Source organism: Aspergillus ochraceoroseus, assembly GCF_002846915.1.
Source record: "Aspergillus ochraceoroseus IBT 24754 chromosome Unknown P175scaffold_5, whole genome shotgun sequence".
Taxonomy (NCBI): domain Eukaryota; kingdom Fungi; phylum Ascomycota; class Eurotiomycetes; order Eurotiales; family Aspergillaceae; genus Aspergillus; species Aspergillus ochraceoroseus.
The window spans coordinates 1271081-1292060 of NW_024468480.1; the positions used below are offsets into that span (position 1 = coordinate 1271081).

Consider the following 20980-nt stretch of genomic DNA (forward strand, 5'->3'; position numbering starts at 1 on the left):
TTCTTACAACCATCCATCCTCTTGGTCCATTCACTCACGTCAAGGTAAGAGCGCCCAGCGCACATTGAAATGATGCTCTACTCTTTTCAATTAGCATGTACCTGGCCACGCTAACCGGTTACCCCTAGACCGTCCAAGATGAGTTACATTGCCCGCCGAGGTCTCTCGACCTTGATCCCTCCCAAGGTAAGGAATATCACGCAATTATTCAAAAAAAAATGCATTCTTACTTGGACGTCTTTGTACTGATTTTATCTCTAGATCGCTTCCCCCAACGTGAGACCCCCCCGTTACGCTTCTAAATCCCGATCCCTACACTCGAACAATCTTTTCTCTTCTACATCCCATGACGTTTCATGATTCACGTTCCGTTTCTATGATAACTGACATTGGAAAAAGGCCATTGGCGCTGCTAAGGATGCTGCTCGCATGGATCGCGTTGTGAACTTCTACGCCAAGCTTCCTCGTGGTGCTGCTCCTGAGGTTAAGCCCACCGGCCTCATCGGACGCTATCAGGCTCGCTACTTCGGCAAGAACCCTTCTGCTGCGCGTAAGGACCCCCGTTCCCAATTGAACTGTGGTTAAATTTCTCGCTGACATGTTGTTCCTTGATAGCTCTTGCTCATGCCATCGGTACCATCCTCATCCTCGGTTATAGCATGGAGTACTACTTCCACTTGCGTATGACTCCTCACTCCTGATTCTTGTCTAATAGAGAGATGTACCTAACATAATAATAGGTCACCACAAGAACCACCCTCACTAAACGTCTTGCTTTAAGGTGTCAGGTGCGGAGGATTTGTGTACATACCGCGAGGCCCTAGAATCAAGCAACTGTAAAAGAGAATACCATGTTATTTCATATTTGTGAAATATTCCATCTCCAAGGAGTAGTTTTTGTTCTTTTCAATTCATTTTCTTTTGTTTTATAGGGAGCCTGTGGTTATTGTTGCCATGAATGACTGGAAAATCAGGATGCTAAAATCTGTTTTTAACCGGCGCCATGGAAGTTTATAACAACCTCCTTAGATAGCCAGGTAGTATCAGTAATTAAGAATGTCTAAATTAAATTATACGAACCCCCCTAGAGCATAACTTTAGATATTATCCCTTTTTAATGGCTTTTTCCACAACTCTCTGCGGCTCTCCAAAGTCCAGCCACAGGGTTTTGGCCTCGCAGCCTCCTTCACTTTATGGTCATGCCACGCTAACCAAAAACAGCCACCCTCGTCTCAACCTGAACCATCGCTCATCCATGACTGCAGCCATCACCCGATCACCATCAACCTGAGAAGAGCCACCCTATCGTGACCTCCCTTCCTGGGATTTCGTGGGCAGTTGCCTCTGTGCTCTATCAGCTCTCCCCCCCTGCGCGTAATTTTTCCTTCCAAGTCTCATTTCTTGTGTTCCCGCTAGGCCCTTTTCCTCCCGCCTTCTAGGTCGCTCGGAGCTTTTCACAGGCTCAGACAGTTGAGCTCACAGTTGAACCGTGGCGATTCTTGATACCTGACAATAGGTATTTCACAGACCATCCCTTCTATCTCTCTTCATGGGTTCCGCATTATAGTCGCCGCTTGTTTCCATATTTGCACTTTCCGAACACATGTCTAACAGATGTCGCGACCTGTTGGCTTTACAGACTCGAGAATTGTTATGGCAGAGCAGACCAGCCACGATGTGGTAAATCAAACCCTGTCGGGCGGCGACCCTTCGCCTTCCGACGTTCCTGCGAGCACCACCGACAATCAAACTGCTGGAGGGGACGTGGGGGAGATCAACACTACCGCTACGATACACACCGACGCCGAAACAAAAGTCTCACGAGCAAACCAGAAAACAGGTAACCCAGAACCGCTATCGGGAAGCAACGAGAAGGAAAAGGATACCGAACAGATATTTAGTGTGAGTTTGTCCGTTTAGGCTCTTGCGGACAATACTGAAATTCAGGTTAGGATGTATCGAAGCATGGGCCGGGATCAGTGGCGACAAGGGTGCTCGAGATGAACGGGGTAACGTCAGCGTCAGATGGAGGTGAAGATACGGCATCTCAAGGTGGTTCGGAATCAGACGCCAGTCGACCAGAAAGCAGACTCCACAGCCGTGCTGGGTCAGCAAAACGGCCGACTTCGTTCAAACCGGTCTCCTTTGCCAAATTTTCTGTTCCCAAGGCGCCAGGCACGCCTCCGATAACCAAGACCACTGAAAAGAGTATGCCCCCTTTAGTCTATTTTGTACAGGCGGACGCTAATACTACTATCCCACAGCTCCTCTGCCGTCAGCCGCGACGCTTGGAACCTCGTTACAGAATCCGCGACCCCGTCTCGTTGCGAAAACGGCTAGTAGTTTACGCGACTCATTATCAAAGACAGGCCCAAATGGGGCGAAGCTTGATGGGAGCGGGCCTGATCCAAATCAGGTCTGGAATAAGAATCGACGTAAGCCACAGTGGATGATAAATGGTGGTGCTAGTGATCATCTAACATTTGTTTACCTGCAGCGGTCCAACAGACGCCTCCAAAACACCTTACCGATGAGGAGCTGAAGCAGCAATATGGAATCCATATGACCTCGAGAATTCAAGAGGACGGTGGTGGAACCGAGGCTAAATGGGCAGATATCGATGATGACGAAGATGACTGGGCTCCTGAAACAATCGAGTGGACTGATGGAACAAAAACTAATTTGACTCACCCCGAGCCCGTACCCCCACCGACTATTCAAACAGCGCCAACCAAGTCAACTACAGAGCCCAAAGAGGAATTTCCTCCAGCGGACCAGATTACTACAGTCAAAGAGACCGCGAAATACATCGCAAAGCCCGTCACATCTATTGGACCAAACCCTACTGTTCTCAGGCTAGGAGCTAGTGCGGAACGGCAAGCAAGGACGGCGGGTATTTCGTTGAAAGGGCCAAATGACAAAGTGCCTTCGTCCTCTACGAGCCCGGCTCCTCCCCCAGCCAAGTCACCCTGGGCTCCGATACCACCCATTGAAAGGGCCTCGCCTGTTATGCCTCCCGTCCACGTCCAACCACCCTTACGGCCACCTGCTAGAGAACCGTTTCCAAATGACGGTTTTAGTGGGCCAGCTCCTCCGAAAGAGATTGCTGCGGATGATTTCAACCGTTCGTGGCGGGAATCCCAGCCCGGAACCAGGGAACTTTACAACTCCCGATCAGGACGTTATGAGCCCGTTCCCGAACCGCGAAAAGGAACGTGGCGTGGTAATGAGCAGAATTTCCGCACTCCAGCTGTGTTACAACGACCAGCGCAAGGCGAGAGTGTCAGCCCAGCGGAACCTTCTCCTGCTTTTCAAACTCACAGGTCAAGCGGTCAAGATGGTATGCATTGGACTCGCCGACGAACATCATCGAATGTGAGTGGGGGTAGTGGAAGCTTTGGTCGTCGGATGTCAATTAGCCGGCCTGACGCAGCCCAAAGATCGTTTGAGGGCAGACGAGGGTCTCAAGTGAATGGAATGATGGAACCCTCTGCTCATGGGAGAGAATACCCTCCAAAGGAGACGCAATTTCTAGAAGCATCCACTTCGCGACGCGGTCCTGGTGCGTCCTGGGGCCCCCGAGGGCCAGGCAACGCTCCCGAAAGAGCCACGGCTATTGCAGGTGATGTAGGACAGCCGCCGGCTGCTGCCTCTCTTCCTGATGACGGGGCCGGTGTTCCCCAACCTCCACAAGAAGAGGCTGTCGCGATGCAGGAACGTATCATGAAGGAAAAGCGTTTGGAAGCACGGCAACGAAGACTAGAACAGGAGGAGAAAGAGGAAGCTGCAAAACGTGAACGAATTCGACAGAAACTCGAGGCACTTGGCCCCCCACCGGAGAAACCAAAGACAAAGACCAAGGAAACCTTGGACACAGGCAAGGCCGAGAACACTGTTCCCACAAGTACTGCTCCTGCTCAGTCACCTCCCAAACCCCCGGTGCCAGAACCTACAGGTGCGCCAAAGCAATATGGTATGATGAAAGTACATCATCCGGATAATGTCAAAAAGCTTGTTGAGAGGGAGAGAGCCCAAGAGAAGTCTGCTACCTCGGCTGGCGCCCGGCGTGGTCCTTCTCCTGCTCGCGAGCCAAAACCAGATACTGTGGCAAATGGATACCAACAACCTGCTGAACCTGCCGCTCAACCCGGTGAGAAAGTAACAGAACAAACGCTTGATGAATCACAGTGGAGAGGAAATCTCAATGTGTCTAATTCATACTCGCCTTGGACGGCCAACTCCAAACTCCCTGGTGCCTCCGCTTCCATCACAAATCCTTGGAAGCCACTGAGCAATGATAAGACCCTAGGTAACGGCATATTTGACCAAACTCTTGGAAATTTCCCGTCAAGGGACATAGGCTTGCGGAACCATCTTGGTTTAGACCAACCGTCGATTCCTCCTAACTCGCAGCCGTTCCCGGCGACTTCCCGACCCTCGCAGGAAAGCGCAGCGATATCTCCTTTGCCGTCTCCGGAGACCAGACATGCCGGCTACGATGCCATCAGCCCTATTGCTCGCCCCGGGCCGATTGGCCCTCCAAGATCCCAGCATTCCCACTGGCAGCAGGAAGCCAGAACTGCGGCGTGGAATGAATTCCACTCCGTGACCTCCAAACGAGATGCGGAGGAAAACGAGAAGCTCCGCAATGAGATGAACATTGTTCGTGATGGCCAGCCGTCGCTTCAAGTCACTTTCAACGAAACCTGGCGCCAAGTCCGCACAGGAGACCAGGGTGGGCAGAGACAGGTAGTCAGTATTTCTCGTTCAACGGACGGCAATCCCCCATTGCAAAACCCACTCTCTGGCCTCGACCATCCTGTTGGTACTCTTCCTTTTGCAGAGGCACATGCACGCCCTCTTGGCACCGTTCCTATTCGCAGTTCACGATTTTTCCCTCAGGCAACAGAGAATAAAAAACCAGCATTTGAAGAAGCAGATTTTACCCGAAGCCCTTCGCCGCCACCTCCAGAAGAGGTCTCGAATCATCCGGTATATACAGGGGATTCGAACAGACCTCTCGTACACCTTCCTGCACCCAAGCCCATTGTCAAACTTCCTCCAAAAGTCGCCGGTCCACCACCCCCGCCGCCCACCTTCGCCTCTATGGTTGCTTCCACTCCGCGCCAACCCGTTTCAACTGCTACATCTTGGCAGGAGAAGATCAATACGCTCTTTGGCAAGAAGACAGTACATGAGAAGAAGAACGCGTTGGCAGTTTCGTCGGCTTCCAAAGAGCCACTTGAGGTGCAGCTACATATCGCCGCAGTTTCCGTTTCCCTTCCTTACAACGGGGATACCCAGATCGGAGACGGTGAATTGACTGCCAGGCAAGTGGAAGAGGTGGAGGAAATGTTTGAAGATCGTGAAGTAGGCTCCTTACCTGTTGTGCGAGTGCCCACAATGGCTCCCGCAGCAGCTTGGCGAGCCGCCCCAGCACCTTCGCAATCCCGTTTGCGATCAAAGAATCTCAAACCCATGCAAGTGCACAGTATTGAGCCTTTCGTGTTTAGTTCTCAAGACAAAGACGCCCCCGGAGTAACTCTGATTTCAATTCGATTCCCAGGTGCCGTCCTTGCGAAGTCTTTGGCCATTTCAAAGAAAGCAGGCTCCCATACAAGTTCTCGGTCACGCGGACCCTCGACCTATAAGCCTCGCAAAGGTACCAAGCCACGCGAGGGACCTGGGAACTCGAGTTTCAAAAAGTCTTCCTCTTCGCAGATAAATGGTGGCAGTCCACCACCACCACCACCACGGCGGCAATCCCGAAATGCATCATGGGGTGCGCGTTCTTGAGTAGATCTCGTTCAATTCAAGTTGATTGGACAAAACTACACGCATCCTAATGTCCTCGGTTCATGGGTCCACTTCTCTCATCTTTTGAGTTGGTTTTTCTCCGGGTTTCGGATTTTCGTTGAGCGTTCTTCTAAATAGGGTTTTGATGAGCTACGCCTTGGGGGAAGGGGGAAGAACAGATAGGTTCGGGTTCAGACTTGACTTCTCTTTTTTAGCACTCTTTAATGTTGCCTTTACCGTACAATATCCCCTACTTTCCATCCCCCTTTCTCCCTTTTTCTTTCTTTCTGTACTCGTTTTGAAGTAGCCATTTCTCCCCTGTCTACATAAGCGGGATGCAAGACTTTTCGCAAACACACACGCACAAACACACTCTCACACACTCTCACACTCACACTCATACCGGCTACCATGCTCATAGCTTATATCTATTTGAAAGGATGCAAATGTCGGAATCTGTATACAGCCCATATTATGGTTCTTTTATTTTAACATGCTCTGCAGCAGAGGTGAACTAAGCATTTCAAAGGTGATGTTAAATGGCAGACAGAACATTCAGAATACATGCATGCCTCGGCGCCAGGAGAAATGAACGTCTTCTTCATACTTGGTTTTTCGGTAGTGGTATGTCAAGAGATTGAGCAGACAATAAATTAGTTAAATCACTCTCAGATATCATTTTTTTTTTTTTATCTTCTTCATTATCTCATCGACGACTTAGTAGTGGTAAATATATTTTTCTGTACTTTTTTACTTGCAAACTTGGGAGATATATCTTCATATACAATGTAGGCTATTTGCTATATATGTATACCACCATGCATACAATATATGCTTAACCAAACTGGTACAAAGTAAGCTGGATGATTTGGAGTTAATTATAAAAAAGATTAATTGATTGATCTGATCTCGAGTAAACACTCCCGCTGTTATTCACGCCGCCCAAAAAATCAAGGTATCTATCTCCAGGTCGTCACCCTAAACGCCATAATGCATGCCATCATCTCCTTGCTAATACGCGTAATAAGTGTACAAGAAAAAAAAAAAAAAACAAACAAACAAACCTCCCACAGATGTTCACCAGTTCCATGTTCGGCTGGATGCAGTGAACACGGGAGGCTTCCATTGGAGTCGCGCAGGGTCGATCTTGCGAGATCCCTTGAGCTTCTCCTTTTCTAGTCGCTTCTTTCGCTCTTCCACCACTTGGTCAGTAAGTACGATAACCCAGTTTCCTTTCTAAAAAAAAAAAAAAAAAAAAAAGTCGTTAGTTAGGTTATGTTGTCTATGTGCGAGAGCAGGTGGAAAGAGGGGGAAGAGAGTAGGGGAAGAAGGGCTTACGTGATACCGGAGCATGTTGAAGACGACTAGGGTTTCATGGACGTCCTTTTCCGTCATCGACGTCAAAACGGCCAGTTCGTTTTCACTTATCGATTCGCGACCAGGCTCCATGAGCAACTCGACAAGTGTTTCACGCCAGTACTGTCGGTATCCTAACAGTCCAAGATCACTCAGGGGTTTCTCTGGCGACCCTAGCTTCCCTTCTCGCTTGCTGAGCTCGTAGCTGAAGGAAATGAGGAGTCTTCCGAACCCGCGTCGTTGGTATTGGGGGAGGGTCAAGATACAAGCCAGATTGTAGCCTTCAGCGGAGTCCTTTTCTTTGGAGAAGTAGCCGACTAGGTGGCAGCCGGTTTCGTCGCGGGTGCACATGCAATAGAAAAGGAATGGGTCAACGTCATAGTAAAGGGTCTTGTGGTCAAGGAAGAGTTTGCTGAGGAGACAGAGATTACGGCACCAGGTGCGTTGGCGACGGCCATCCACTTCGAAGAAGGAGATGTAGTCGTCCCGATAGATCTCGTTACCAGGAGGGTGCACAAGCGTACACTTTGCGCGGTGACGCTCAAATGCGCGTTTATCATCAAAGTAGCTTAAGCAGAACTCGTCAATGTAAACCACTTCTGCGTCGGAGTACGATGCAGGGTAAGGCGAAAAGTACCAGGGCTCGACATCAAACTTGCCCATCTGAAGACGATCCAGGTTTCGAACGCGGTGGATTTCTGTGGGATTTTGAGTCATACTACCACTCGTACGCAGCCTTTCAATTTCTTCTTCTCGAGACATGAGGCCAGCCTTCTCTTCTTCCTCCTTCACATCTTTGGCTTCAGAGAAGCTCACGTCAATCATGTCAATATCATCGGAATCGGCTTTAGGTGTTGCCTCTGCAGACACGGCTTCCGAGCCCACGATGGACAAATTCACGGGGGTATCATCGCGATTTTCTTTCCCACCTGCTTTAGATGGCCGCTGGGCTTTACCCACGTTGGTATTCTTGCCAGCGAGAAGATCTGGGGTTGCAGAGACATCACGGCTGCCAGCTTGGGGCCGCTTATTCTTGCTTGGAGCCTTGGCTGGGCCAGTCTTCTTCTTTTCTGGCTTCTCAGGTTGAGGCCATTCAACTTCATAAGACAAGTCAATCCTCGCAGACGGAATCCACTCTATTGGGACCGTTAGCACAGTAAATCCTGAAGAGCTTCGAATTCCTTACCATCAAGACGCTTGTTAAAGTCTACATAATGGACACTGTCGGAATCGATATCAGCTTTGACTGCTTCGTTTGAAAGTCGGGATATAAACCCGTGAGATGACTTACTAGAAAGCAAGACCATCTTTCCGCTGTTTAATGGACAGGATCTCCGCTTTTCGCAATTCCCCGTCCTATACATGAGGTCGTCGTTAGCCATCTGGATGGTATATCATCACGTGACAGACCGCGAAAGAATCCGTGATCGGAGACGAGATGGGATTTTCCGAGGGGGAAGAGAAAACTAACCTTTTGCACCATGGCCTTGACACCGATCCTATCAGCTTAATTAGTATACGCGACCGATAAAACCAGGGTCAAACACCCTAGGGGAATCTTTTTGGTAATATTTGAAGCCATAGATCTTACCTGATGGTGTTGAGGGTGGCGAACCCCTTCTCGACGGGGTCGGGAGTCCCAGTGGCCTCCCCATGAGAATCCCTGACGCCCATCGTATCTAAAGAGGGATTCCCAGCCCGATGGATGAGAAAACCGGGATGAAAAGACTACGTGGGAGGAACTGTGTGATGAAAATGAGCGAGTCTCTTGATGCGACTGGTGAGGAATGTCTGTTGTGCAGGGTGGAAGAGAGACCGACCGCCTTGGTGATTTTTACCTCTACCCAGCTCTCTTTTGCCATCACATCCGCTTCTTTTTGGTTCTTCTTCCCCTATCGTCGTCATCATCAGCATCATCATCATAGCTTTGGAAGGACACAGCTTGTTACATTCTCAAGGGAAAACGTGATAATATATATTTTTTTTTACCAGATTACATTGTGAAGTACAGTATTGGTGCTTTAATGAAGACAGCTACCAGTCTCTTAATTCCACCCATTAACCAGAACTCCAGTTCCACCAACCAGCTCCTCCAGCTCCTCCTTTCGGGATCGATAGAGCTCTTGGGCTTCTCGTTCTCGTCGCATCACAAAGGCCACATCCTCTCGTAGTTTCTCGAGCCTCCTCGAAATCGCCGATTCTTCTGAAATTTGCAGGGTGCGGAAAGCATCCAGCTCATCTGTCGATTTTTCGAGGGCTGCGTGCGCTTCCACAATCTTGGTTCGTAGCGTCTTCGCCCGGTTTTGATATCCACCATAATGAAGCGCCAGCTTCTTCTCCAGCTTATTCCCCCGATCCGCAGTAGCAAGTAAATTGGCTTGCACATTATCAAACGCGCCAATCATCTGCTGCTCTTGTTCATAGACATCCTCTTCCCCATCATCGGCGTAGTTTGAAAGACCCGGAATAGTACTAGAGTGCCTGGACGACCACTGGCTATCAAATTCGTCCGCCCACTCTTGCAGCTTGCCAGCTGATGTGATTTCAGCGGCAATGGCCGCACGAGCTTGCTCCAACAACTGATCATCAAGCTTTTCCAACTTTCGAGGCTTCCCTTCTACTTTCGAACCGGGGACAGGGAATTTGCGTGCATCGTTAGCAATAAGAAGAGCAGCTTCTTTCGTAATCAAGCCAACAACCGGGTCCGTTACATGTGACGCCCGTTCCATTAATGCGTCGATATCCAGAACACTAGGACGGGGTAGTGCACGCTGATAAACCTGGGTTTGGCGTTTGTGCTCAGCTTCAGCAGCTCGCTCTCGAGCTTCTCGTTCCCTTCTATCTCGCTCAGCCGAGTCCTCTTCTACGTATTCAGTGGCCGTACCAGGCTCAGCGGCTTCATCGGGAAGTTCCTCGAGCTCCCACTCAGTTTCCTTGGGTTTGGGGAGAGCAGCCAGCTTGCTGCGGATGCTTTGGCGAGAGAGATTCTCTTGCATCCTTATTTCTTTGGGAGTGCTTCCAACGAGCTGTCCACCTCCCACCTCCTGATTCAGTGCGAAGTGGTCTCGAGGGGTTCGTAGGGGGGTTGCACCAGGACCAATACCGCCTCGCATAGGTGTGGCACCCATTGCACCTCCCTGTCGGAAAGGCGTGGCCATTGGATTTGGAGTCACGATTTGTTGACGTCGGGGAGCGATCCCATCGAAGCCTGTAGAAGATCCTCCTTCGTGTAGAGGAGTATTTTCTCCACCTAACAGGGATGACTGGGTTTCTGTCAATGCTCTGATGTTGCGGATCTCGTTGGCAATGTGATCCTCCTCTGGCGGAGCCCTAGGCGTTCTGATTGGGGTTCCCCCGACAATAGCTGAGTATTTCCCAATCAGGCCACGGGCACCATCTTCATCACCAGCCATTTTACTGGCTCTATCCCCTGCCATCCCCATCTTGATAATATCTTCCATCTCGCTCTCGCTAACTTGAGGGGTGGGCAGAACCAGTGCTCGTCGTTTGCTACTTTGTTCCGCCTCTCGGATCTTCTGCATCTGACCGGCTCGTGCAGCAGCAGCAAAAGCAGCGGAGTTACTATTCTTGTCATTTTTCCTCTTCTTGCGGTCGGCATCCTCGTCTTGATCTCCTTTACGCTTGTTGGCCAGTTGTTGTTTCCGGGGGTCGAACATTTCCCGCTGCCTTTCGTTTCGGGCTTCTTCCTCCATAGTGTCATAAAATCCAGGAGCGGCGGGCTTTTCGAAAGGGATATCTGCGTTGTAGTCCATCTCGCCCTGCTTGCGGGTAACAACCTTGATATTAATGCCCGCATTTTTCAGTTCGCGGCGTTTCTGAAGGACTGCCAGGCGTCGTGATTCTTCTAATTGTCGCTCTCGAGCCTTGCGCTTCGCCTTTTTACCCTGTGTATTCGCTAAACGTGCACGAGCTTCGCTCAGCATTTCCTTCTCATCTTCGTCGAGATCGATTGTATCGGGACGAGCGGGCTTTGACTCTGGATCGGGATCTAATTCACCGGGTCTGTATATAATTAGTAAAAAAGAAGAGCGAAACCCGAGCATCTGAGTGCGTACCGTAACCGCCTGACGTCGTCCGCACTAGGAGCGGAGGATTCCGCACCGGGCCCTCCCAAGCCTAGTTCATCATTTTCACGAGCCTCCGCTTCATCCAGAAGCTTCTGATAGCGCTCCAAACACTGAGTTGCTGTGCGTCCTACAATGGGCGCGATTGTCCGCCACTGTGTCGGCATCAACTTGGCCAAATGTAGCAGCTTCTCATCTTCCTCGCGAGACCACTCGACTTTTCGGATACCGGGATCTAGCCATTCAACCCATCGTGCTTTACACTGCTTTGGCGTTTTTCTAGCCAACAACGAAGATACACGCGCCCATTGGTTGAGACCGTACTTGGATACCTAGAAGAGCAACGGTGAGAAGTTAGCCCCATCGCAAAGGTAAATGTCGTAGCTGGTTACTATATAGCTTGTCTAGATGAGCTTACCGCCGCACGAAGGACCTCGTCCTCGATATTGGTCCTGTATATATGTTAGCTGAGATTAGATCATAGTATTCTGACCTGACAGGGTTCTTACCAAACACCTCCTTTGACGACCGGCATGGCTGGTAAGATTCGGCGAGATTGTCACTAAACCAATCAACTATCTCCGAATAAGTAAATTCCGCTAGTAAAATCAACGGATCTGAATATAGACAAGCAGCTGAGACTGTAATGTCCAAGCTGGCCGGTGTCGACAACCACTCGACGCGGGTGAAAAGCGAAATGATGAAGAAAGCGAAGCGGCGCTCAGCGACTCTCCGTGATAGGCGCGAAAGAGTTTAGCGCGATAGACGCTTTTAGTGTCGCCCCGCTGGTGGCCGTGTTTATGTAAGCGGCTCCAGATTTTTGGTCGAAAATAATCCCGACTTGGAGGAAATTTGCCAATACGAGGAGGTGCCCATTTCTACAACTCGACATTGAATATTCACTGAGAGGATCTTCAGAATGTCGTCTTCAGTCAAGGCCCCTCAGCAATACAGTCAACCTTCCCGTAAGGGCAAGAAGGCCTGGAGAAAAAATGTCGATGTATCGGAGGTTCAAGAAGGCCTCCGTCTTTTAAAGGAGGAAGAAATCAAAGGGTAATGAATATTTTGAATTTCATTTTCCCCCCTCTATATATTATCATATGTCAACTAACTTGTTTTTCAATCTAGAGGTGTCCTGGCAGAGAAACCCTCCGAGGAGCTGTTTACATTTGACACAACCGGCTCATCAGAAATCCGCGACGCATACCGGAAACAGAATAAAAGGGCCCTTAAATCAGAGGAGATTTTGGCCCAGAGATCCGCCATCGCAGCTTTGGACACTCGCAAGCGTGTGAACCCGAAGCTGACAGATGGTGTTATCGAGCCAAAAACCAAGAAGCACAAGAGCGACTGGGTAAGTCGCAAGGAATGGCTGCGCTTAAAACAGGTGGCCAAGGATGGGAACCCAATGAATAAGTCCGGCGGAAGCGGCCTTTATGATCCGTGGGCAGATGAAGCGGATGCAGCCCCTGTGGAAGATCCTCAGTTCGATTTTTTGCCAAAGCCCAAACCGAAAGTCGCGCCAGAAACTTTGAAACATGCCCCGATTTCTCTTGCAGCAAACGGGAAAGCTATTCCCGCCGTTCTGAAGCCGAATGCAGGGACGAGTTATAACCCGACTTTCGAGGATTGGGATCGGCTCCTGCAAGAACAAGGAGCGAAGGCCGTCGAGGCTGAAAAGAAACGATTGGAGGAGGAGCGTAAGGAGGAAGAACGGCAGCGTCTCATTGTGGAAGCCGGAGAGGATGATGGTGGGGTCAGGTCGGATGACGAGAGCGCTTGGGAGGGATTCGAGAGCGAGTATGAGAAGCCAGAATGGCTGAACAAGAAACGCCCTGAGAGAAAGACCAAGACACAGAGGAATAAGATACAGCGACGGAAGGAAGCCGAGAGGCAAGCCAAATGGGAGGCTCAAATGCAGAAGAAAGAAGATCAAGTAAAGAATGCAAAGGCTATCGCAGACCAAATGCAAGAAAACAAGCTGGAAGTCGCACAGCACAGCGAAGATTCTTCTGATGAAGCTGATGATACTGTTCTGCGCCGCAGGCCTCTAGGCAAGCTAAGGTACGTTATTATGTCCACAGCCCCCTTCCTTGCCCTTACTCATATGATACTAGGGCCCCCGAGAAGCCGGTGGAAGTTACACTACCTGATGAACTTCAGGATTCGTTGCGCCTGCTGAAGCCAGAGGGCAATCTTCTTGACGATCGATTCCGGACTCTGATTGTCCAAGGAAAGCTCGAGTCTCGCAAGCCAATTTCCCAGCCAAAGAAGGCGAAGAGAGAGGTAACCGAGAAATGGGCCTACAAGGATTTCAAGGTCCCGGGTCTTTAGGTCTGATTTGTTTGGTGGATCTTTTAATACATTTTTTTTTTCCTGGCGAATATTCCAATAGATATCATCATGTATGTATGTATGGGCGGGTTACATAAAAGTCAGATTCAGATTCATATTCATATTCATATTCCATTCAATCTGTGTAGACTGTATCACTCCCAAAGCCCCTAAATGTTGACAGAGCACAGCAGAACAGGTACCTATGGTTAACATTATAGAGAAAGGATATAAGTGGGCCGTCGGAGGTTGTCCAGATTTTAGCGCGCGGTCTTCGGATCCGCAGCCATCTTTCTTTTCTCTTTTTCTTCGGATTGCAGACCACCTCACTCTGCAAAACCCCTGAGCCTATCACTGGGATGGAACTGAAATCTCTTTCCAGCAATTGGAAGAAACTCCAGGAGACACTGCAAAAAGAAGTCTCCACCTCTACAACAAAACGCAAGCGATCCGATCGGGAGCCTCAAAATGCTCTGGTGAAGAAACAGAAGACCAACAAAGAAGCAGGAAAACGAACCCCGCAAAGTGTACAAATTCTAAAGAAAAGGAAGAGAATGTCCCAAGCAGGTGGAGGCGAAAATGGTACCCAGGACGCTACCGAAAAATCTGTGTTGAGCCGGAATTCTACCGCAACGGTTTCGAAAGTCAACGAGGGCCGTTCACCAACGTGAGTACTCAAATACTTTCTATAGATTCTAACCTCTGCTGATGGACTCGAAGTGCCGAAATAGGTAAATATGTCGCTATGGATTGCGAAATGGTCGGCGTTGGACCAAACCCAGACAACGACTCTGCGCTTGCCCGAGTGAGTATCGTCAACTTCAATGGCGAACAGGTTTACGACTCTTATGTACGGCCAAAAGAGATGGTTACGGATTGGCGGACACACGTTAGCGGCATAGCCCCAAAGCATATGATAGAGGCGCGGACCCTTGAACAGGTCCAGAAAGAAGTCACGGATATTCTGGATGGGCGAATACTTGTTGGACATGCTCTTCGAAACGACTTGGACGCCCTCCTACTCAGTCACCCCAAGCGCGACATCAGAGATACCAGCAAACATCCCCCTTATCGGAAGGTGGCCGGTGGAGGTTCTCCTAGGTTAAAGGTGCTTGCTTCTGAGTTCCTTGGGTTAGACATTCAAGACGGTGCGCATTCTAGTGTGGAGGATGCGAAGGCTACAATGCTTTTGTACCGGCGCGACAAGGATGAATTTGAACGGGAACATTTGAAGAAATGGCCAGTGCGCGTGGCTCCCGAGAGTAAAGAAGGGGGAGCAGACGATAAGAAGAAGAAAAAGAAGAAGAAGAAAACGCGCAAGAGGTAGTAGTACCTAGTCTTGGTTTCACCGGCGAATGCCTTAGATATACCCCATATTCTTGATTCTTTCGATTGTTACGGAGTACATCCCCAGCAAATGGATAGGTAGATTAGAGAAATCATAAATACACACTTAAAATAACCTTTCCATTCAGTGATAGCATAGTTCAATGTCGAGGTTGTAAATCAATCGAGAAATCCCAAATTCGCAGTCTAGTTGCGCTTCAGGGTCTGCTCCCGCTCCCACTTTACGCGGTGAACGCGTCGCGCTTCCAAGATAATAACCCGCAGCCACCATTCCGACACTTCAACCACCAAGACCTCAACCTCAATCTCTCAATTATCAAAGACTTTCCAGGTACTAAGTTTCGCAATTCAAGGCACTGACGGAATCATGTTCGCCATCCAGCCACAGCAACACCCCGAAACCAAGGAAAACAGCGCCGCAGATACTTGCACGCCAAATATCCTCCCTTGCAAAGTCCACTACGATGGCCCTGTGAAATCACTCAAGCGATACTGGACCCCCAGTGCAGACGAAAAAGGTGGGAACGAGCCTTACCATTTACGAATTAACTCATGTGCTGATAAATTTTCCAGATACAAATCTCCAAACTGCCTACTTCCGAGGCCGTAAATTGCGAGGCCGCCGCGTCGCTATCCCAGAGGGATACGAAGGTATGAGACCAAGCATGCCCTGATTTCTATGGATTTTTACCAACACTCTTCATAGGGGTTGTAGTCACGCAAACAGATCGCGTCATGCCGACTCCACGAAAAGACGTGGCCATTGTGGATGAGGACGCCGAACCAGAAGAACCTGTGGAGATTCTAGAGAGGCAGGCTACTTTCGGGGATTATATAGTCTGGGGACATGAAACGATTCCAGCTGCGGATGACCCCTTCGTAAAAGGGGTCGAAGAGTGGGTGAGATTTGCAGAAGCGGTAGGTGTGGCCTCTATGCGAATCATGTCCCCAGGCTAACGGAAGAGTAGATGCACTCCCAACATGGTCAAGAAAAGTAGTTCTCTACTTGAGTGGATAACTCATTCATATTGACGACTTCAAATCCACGCGGCTATAGATGACATCGAGCGCGGTGCGCGATCAAGTCAGCTTCCGGTGTGGACGCGCTTCGATATAGCCAGCTAATTCCCAGCCCTGGGGCCCCTGGAAACACAAGGCCGTCCACAGCGCAAGACATGATACCGACGAGAAAGCCTTCAAGAAACAGTGATGAGCGCTGGCACCTAGTTCGCGGTACTCGGGCTTATTTCCGATTGCCATCTGTCAGACTGCTATCGACGGTAACTAGGCACATATTCTATGTAGACTAAAGCAAATCAATCCTACTCCCCACCTGCTTTTGTTTGACTCCGTATGCGTATTGATCGGTCCTTAGTTGATCTAACTGACCGCCACGGATTCTGCCAGTTTTAACAGATTTGGGAGCCCGACAGTCTTACTCTTTCAATATAGAGAGCTTCATAGGGTCAACTCGCATTTTTTTTTTTTTTTTTAATAATGGAGACAAATAATGAAGTCAAAGCTGCACCTGAAGCGCTCATTGCGAAATTCGAGGTTTCTAGGCTCCTCAAGCAAGGTCTGTCCTGCCGTGCCGTGCCCTACCCACTTCCCCGCAAAAGGATAGACAGGCAACAAATCTAATGAGGCTTTCTTTTGGCTTTTCGCAAGCGACGGGAACTAATTATAAAATTTCTAGATCAGAACGGACGCCGAATTGCCCTTCTCGGATCCATTGATGGAAAACAAGGCATCCTTACCGCCGAACGCGCAGCATTCGCAACCGAATCCCTCGCTTCTCTGAAAGCCTTCCACTCTGCAATCACACGCGTGAACAACCTGGGAGATAACGATATCTACCGATGGTATCTGGCATCCTCGGGGTCAGATGCAGATGGTCAACCATCGCATGATCTCAAGCTGAATCTCATCTGGCCGTGCACAGAGCAACACATCAAGAAGTATTCGGACCAGGTACTCCGCATGGTAACCGAGACACCGGGGATCTACCGTGATTATATCCAGCCTTACATGAAAGCCACGCGAGAGGCGGGGCGATTAAATTGGGTATTTAATATTCTGGAGGGACGCACCGAGCAGGAGGATGTAATTCTGCGAGATCCGGGACATGGACCGGAAGACGGATTCCTGATGCTACCGGATCTCAATTGGGATAGAAAGACCATGGGGTCGCTGCATTTGCTGGCTCTGGTGCATAGACGCGACATTTGGAGCCTGCGGGATCTCAAGAAAAAGCATATCCCTTGGCTGCGGTATCTACGACAGCGGGTGCTTGAGGGTACAGTCAAGATGTATCCTGAGCTGGAGCAGGATCAGTTGAAGCTCTATGTGCATTGTAAGTGGGTTTCCAATCAATTTTGCTGAGATTGATCGTTGTTAATGCGAGCATTAGACCAACCCACATACTATCATTTCCATATCCACATTGTCAATGTTATGCTGGAAGCTGGCAGCACACAGGCAACCGGCAAGGCATTTGGATTGGAGAATATCATCGCTCAACTGGAGACCCTTTCTGGAGACGAAGAGGCGAGCATGGCAGATATCAGCTTGACTTATTTCCTTGGGGAAGCGAGTGAGCTGTGGACAAGCGTCTACTCTCCGCTTAAGCAGGGGACGAAGCCTGGACTAGCCAACTAGACTCTATATTAGATGCTTTGATGAATGCACCAGTGAAATGAAATGAAAACATACAAGAGGTTCAATTCTAAAAGACATAGCTGTAAACCGATCTTGTCAGATATACAATGATGCTGGGCTTACAGCTCGGCGTGGGTAGAACCCCAGAATGGATTAACTCTCGGCGTAGGTAGAGATTCTACCCATGTCTATAATTCATATCTCTATAAGGTCTTCTACAAGGTTATATAGGTACTAGTAGATAAATTTAAAGCTACTATAAAGGTATAATTATGTAAGATCTTTCTCCAAGGAGCCACTAACTAGTTATAGAAATTAGAGAGGTATACAGAGTAATCTATAGATAATCCAGGTACCCCACATAACTACATATTAACTAGCGAGGACCCATACACTAACTATGGTTAGTTAGGTACCCCCCTACTAACCTAAAATGGCTATGCCTTGAGAATGACCGCCGTGAGAATAGCAGCACCGTCTATCTATCTATCTTCTTGAACACATACCTCACCTTCGTATCTCTTCTCTTTCCCCATCCAAAAAAGGACTTTACTCCAGCATTCTAACCCGAGAAAGACGAATCCTTTACAACCATGGCAGAAAACCCCGATGTCCCAAATACAAACAAGGCCTTTGTGCCACTCGGTACGGTCAACCAACGAACCCCACCTCCCCTCCCCCTAGCCAACAAGAAGAAGAAGAAGAAGAATGATAATAATGAATGAATGAACAAATGGATCAGAAAACAACCCTGAAGTAATGTCCCACCTAGTCCACCAACTTGGCCTCGTCCCCACCCTTGGCTTCTCCGACGTCTTCTCAATCGAAGAACCAGACCTGCTCGCCCTCGTCCCGCGGCCCTCGCACGCCCTCCTCCTTGTCTTCCCCGTTTCAAAAACCTACGAATCCTCCCGTATAGCCGAGGACGCGCCTCTTGCCGAATACACCGGCTCTGGACCCGCCGAGCCAGTCATGTGGTTCAAGCAAACCATCCGCAACGCGTGCGGGTTGATCGGTCTGCTGCATGCCGTGTCCAACGGCGAGCCGCGGAGCCATGTTCTCCCCGGGTCGGATCTGGAAGCACTGCTTCGGGATGCGGAGCCGCTCGCGCCAGGGCAGAGGGCGGATCTGTTGTACGAAAGCAAGGCGTTGGAGAGTGCGCATGCGGATGCGGCGCGGTTGGGGGATACAGCGGCCCCGCAGGCGGAGGATAACGTGGACTTGCACTTTGTGGCGTTTGTGAAGGGGCAGGACGGACGGCTGTGGGAGTTAGATGGGCGGAGGAAGGGGCCGTTGGAGCGCGGGAGGTTGGCGGCCGACGAGGATGCGTTGAGTGAGAAGGCGCTGAATCTGGGAGTGAGGCGGTTCTTGGAGACGGAGGCGAAGGGAGGAAATCCGGATTTGAGGTTTAGTCTTGTTAGTTTGGGGGAGGTGTTTGATTGATTGATTGATTGATTTTTTCTTTTCTTTTCTTTTCTTTTCATGTGGTGTTATTGTTTTCTCTTCCTGGGTTTGTGAGGGTTTGCATATCAAGGTCAACAGGATCCTTTGCATCGGATAGGTAACTAACTGTACATGTTGATGGATTTACTCAATACAGGGGGGGGGGGGGGGGGGTTAAAGATGTGGTTATCCCAGGAGACTTGTAATTTAAGGCATACATATGTACGGGACATGGAATTGCATTAGTACGGAGTGTCTACCTGATAAACACTCTTTGGATAGCATGTATAGCGGTTTATAGATATATACACAAGCTCAGCTCTATAGTGATACATCCAAGATTCGGGTCAAATCCACCATTCTTCTGAATTAAACAAAAGCACCTCATCACCACAAGCCCACCATCCGGCTGTCAGATTCCGGGCAAACACCTCCAAAGCAGAGTAAGTACGACCGCGATTAAACGGATTGGGTACATCCTCAGGAGAAAAGAATACCTTTTCGAAGAGATCCCTCAAGTGAGGCTTTCGTGAATGGACATCCGGGACTGCAGCAATGACTCTCTGGAAGATTTGATTAGGTCCCCTGGTTTTCCACTGATTACATGCCCTTTTCCCAATGACAAGAACCTCGTAAGGCTTTCTCCAAAGACCCTCTAACGGTGTAACAGGTTCGCCTTTTGTAGTAGTCTTGATCCATATCCATTCTTCACACACCATAAAACCTGCTTCGTGGAGAGCATTGCACGCTATCTTCTTCGATTTCGCGGAGTTAGTAACCCATATGGCAGCAATAGAGGAATTAGGGGCCCAAATAGTCGTATCTGTAGAATGTATCTTGAGGATATCGCTTATTTTCCGTGAAAGAGAGTCGTCATCAAGATAACATTGCGTGTGGTAATGGCCACTGCGACGAACAGACCTGTTCGACCATGGCGGATCAAATAGAATGAGGTTGAATTTTTGGTCTCGTGGTAGACCGGGGATTGGCTGCATCGGTGGTGATTGCTGTACATTCGTACAGGACGGTGTTATCGGAAGTTTGCGAAGCAGCAAGTTTGACGACGGGGGTACATAAAATGTGTGATAGTGGTGGTGCTGTTGTCCATTCTGACTCAATTCATCTTCGCTGACGATCGACACGGAAGACTCCTCCTCCACATCACAGTGACAACGAACTTGAATCACTGCTTCTTGAAACGAGGTGTTTCTGGCTAGGGTATTCGATATCTCCGACATAGAATCGAACCTATTGACACCCGGCGATAGAATCAGCGGTGGATCGCTGCTAGCATCCTGCCTTTGTGCTTCCTGATCTACTTTTGAATCTCCAGTTAGGAACTGAAACTCATTGCTGAGAAGTTTTGGGACACTTTCTCTCATCCTCTTCTTTCCTCGCTGGGGTTTATCTGGTTTCCCGGAATGTTCGGGATCTGGACACCCATATTCGAACACAGACCGCAAGGTACACCAACTATCTCCAGGCTGGCGGTTTTCCCTAATGTGGTTCAGAGCGTTGACAATGAGAGGCTGAACTTCTGCGTAGAATTCCAATTCGGAGGCCGGGATTCGCCCCAGAACTTTCTCACGCGCAGCTTTTGTTTTGGGCTCTGAGGACCCCGGATAAGGTGTTCCTAATGGTCTTGAAGAGAGAATATGAGTTTTTGTAGCCTTATGCCTAGGGCGTCGTTGGTTCGCGTTGGTCCCACGCGACGAACATTGGGCGGAAGGTTTTTGTGCGGACTCAATCGAGGCCGGGATATCGACTAAAAAGATCGTACCGCCAGAGTTCTCGTAGAGGATTGAAGGTGTTTCTCCCATTTCGAATCATAATGTCCTTGGGTTTACTTGTCAAGGTGGAGTTGGTTGTTTGGAATGTCGACGATGGAGGTTTGGGGAAAGTTATGCGGAGAGATCCCCTCCTCCGTATATCTATCTGGATTTGCATCTCCAACTCGGGAA

The 20980-nt window shown here is 49.4% G+C and overlaps 8 protein-coding genes across 8 annotated transcripts; 6 read left to right on the top strand and 2 right to left on the bottom strand.

The window, feature by feature from the left end:
* Positions 1 to 18: 18 nt before the first annotated feature.
* Positions 19 to 1067, top strand: P175DRAFT_0460474 (F1F0 ATP synthase subunit f). Its single transcript, XM_040894725.1, has 6 exons — positions 19 to 44; positions 129 to 186; positions 262 to 276; positions 400 to 550; positions 616 to 681; positions 741 to 1067. The coding sequence occupies exons 2-6, from the start codon at positions 139 to 141 to the stop codon at positions 764 to 766; spliced, it is 306 nt and encodes a 101-aa protein (XP_040751489.1). The 5' UTR covers positions 19 to 44; positions 129 to 138; the 3' UTR covers positions 767 to 1067.
* Positions 1068 to 1614: 547 nt separating this feature from the next.
* P175DRAFT_0493885 (uncharacterized protein) lies at positions 1615 to 5796 on the top strand (the record flags this gene model as incomplete). The annotated part of the gene is made up of 4 exons (XM_040895995.1): positions 1615 to 1902; positions 1953 to 2208; positions 2265 to 2435; positions 2498 to 5796. The coding sequence occupies 4 exons, from the start codon at positions 1615 to 1617 to the stop codon at positions 5794 to 5796; spliced, it is 4014 nt and encodes a 1337-aa protein (XP_040751490.1).
* Positions 5797 to 6776: 980 nt separating this feature from the next.
* Positions 6777 to 11892, bottom strand: cef1 (putative cell division control protein (Cdc5)). Its single transcript, XM_040898958.1, has 11 exons — positions 11747 to 11892; positions 11656 to 11689; positions 11229 to 11569; positions 9233 to 11175; positions 8931 to 8992; positions 8744 to 8880; positions 8624 to 8651; positions 8444 to 8508; positions 8339 to 8373; positions 7135 to 8288; positions 6777 to 7032 (listed from the first exon to the last, which is right to left on the bottom strand). Exons 1-11 carry the CDS (start codon positions 11770 to 11772, stop codon positions 6874 to 6876), a joined length of 3984 nt encoding a protein of 1327 aa, XP_040751491.1. The 5' UTR covers positions 11773 to 11892; the 3' UTR covers positions 6777 to 6873.
* A 213-nt stretch (positions 11893 to 12105) lies between these two features.
* P175DRAFT_0460486 (uncharacterized protein) lies at positions 12106 to 15020 on the top strand. The gene is made up of 5 exons (XM_040894726.1): positions 12106 to 12290; positions 12366 to 13301; positions 13355 to 13556; positions 13919 to 14238; positions 14292 to 15020. The coding sequence occupies exons 1-5, from the start codon at positions 12157 to 12159 to the stop codon at positions 14896 to 14898; spliced, it is 2199 nt and encodes a 732-aa protein (XP_040751492.1). The 5' UTR covers positions 12106 to 12156; the 3' UTR covers positions 14899 to 15020.
* Positions 15021 to 15189: 169 nt separating this feature from the next.
* On the top strand, positions 15190 to 16248 carry P175DRAFT_0481025 (ribonuclease H2 subunit C). The gene is made up of 4 exons (XM_040895445.1): positions 15190 to 15436; positions 15492 to 15569; positions 15625 to 15836; positions 15887 to 16248. The coding sequence occupies exons 1-4, from the start codon at positions 15286 to 15288 to the stop codon at positions 15914 to 15916; spliced, it is 471 nt and encodes a 156-aa protein (XP_040751493.1). The 5' UTR covers positions 15190 to 15285; the 3' UTR covers positions 15917 to 16248.
* Positions 16249 to 16388: 140 nt separating this feature from the next.
* P175DRAFT_0460495 (putative mRNA decapping hydrolase) lies at positions 16389 to 17633 on the top strand. The gene is made up of 3 exons (XM_040894727.1): positions 16389 to 16494; positions 16615 to 17271; positions 17329 to 17633. The coding sequence occupies exons 1-3, from the start codon at positions 16416 to 16418 to the stop codon at positions 17574 to 17576; spliced, it is 984 nt and encodes a 327-aa protein (XP_040751494.1). The 5' UTR covers positions 16389 to 16415; the 3' UTR covers positions 17577 to 17633.
* Positions 17634 to 18095: 462 nt separating this feature from the next.
* P175DRAFT_0502250 (ubiquitin carboxyl-terminal hydrolase) lies at positions 18096 to 19137 on the top strand. The gene is made up of 2 exons (XM_040897342.1): positions 18096 to 18221; positions 18319 to 19137. The coding sequence occupies exons 1-2, from the start codon at positions 18170 to 18172 to the stop codon at positions 19017 to 19019; spliced, it is 753 nt and encodes a 250-aa protein (XP_040751495.1). The 5' UTR covers positions 18096 to 18169; the 3' UTR covers positions 19020 to 19137.
* A 55-nt stretch (positions 19138 to 19192) lies between these two features.
* On the bottom strand, positions 19193 to 20902 carry P175DRAFT_0269553 (MT-A70 family). The gene is made up of 2 exons (XM_040892742.1): positions 20392 to 20902; positions 19193 to 20334 (listed from the first exon to the last, which is right to left on the bottom strand). Exons 1-2 carry the CDS (start codon positions 20837 to 20839, stop codon positions 19367 to 19369), a joined length of 1416 nt encoding a protein of 471 aa, XP_040751496.1. The 5' UTR covers positions 20840 to 20902; the 3' UTR covers positions 19193 to 19366.
* Positions 20903 to 20980: the final 78 nt, after the last annotated feature.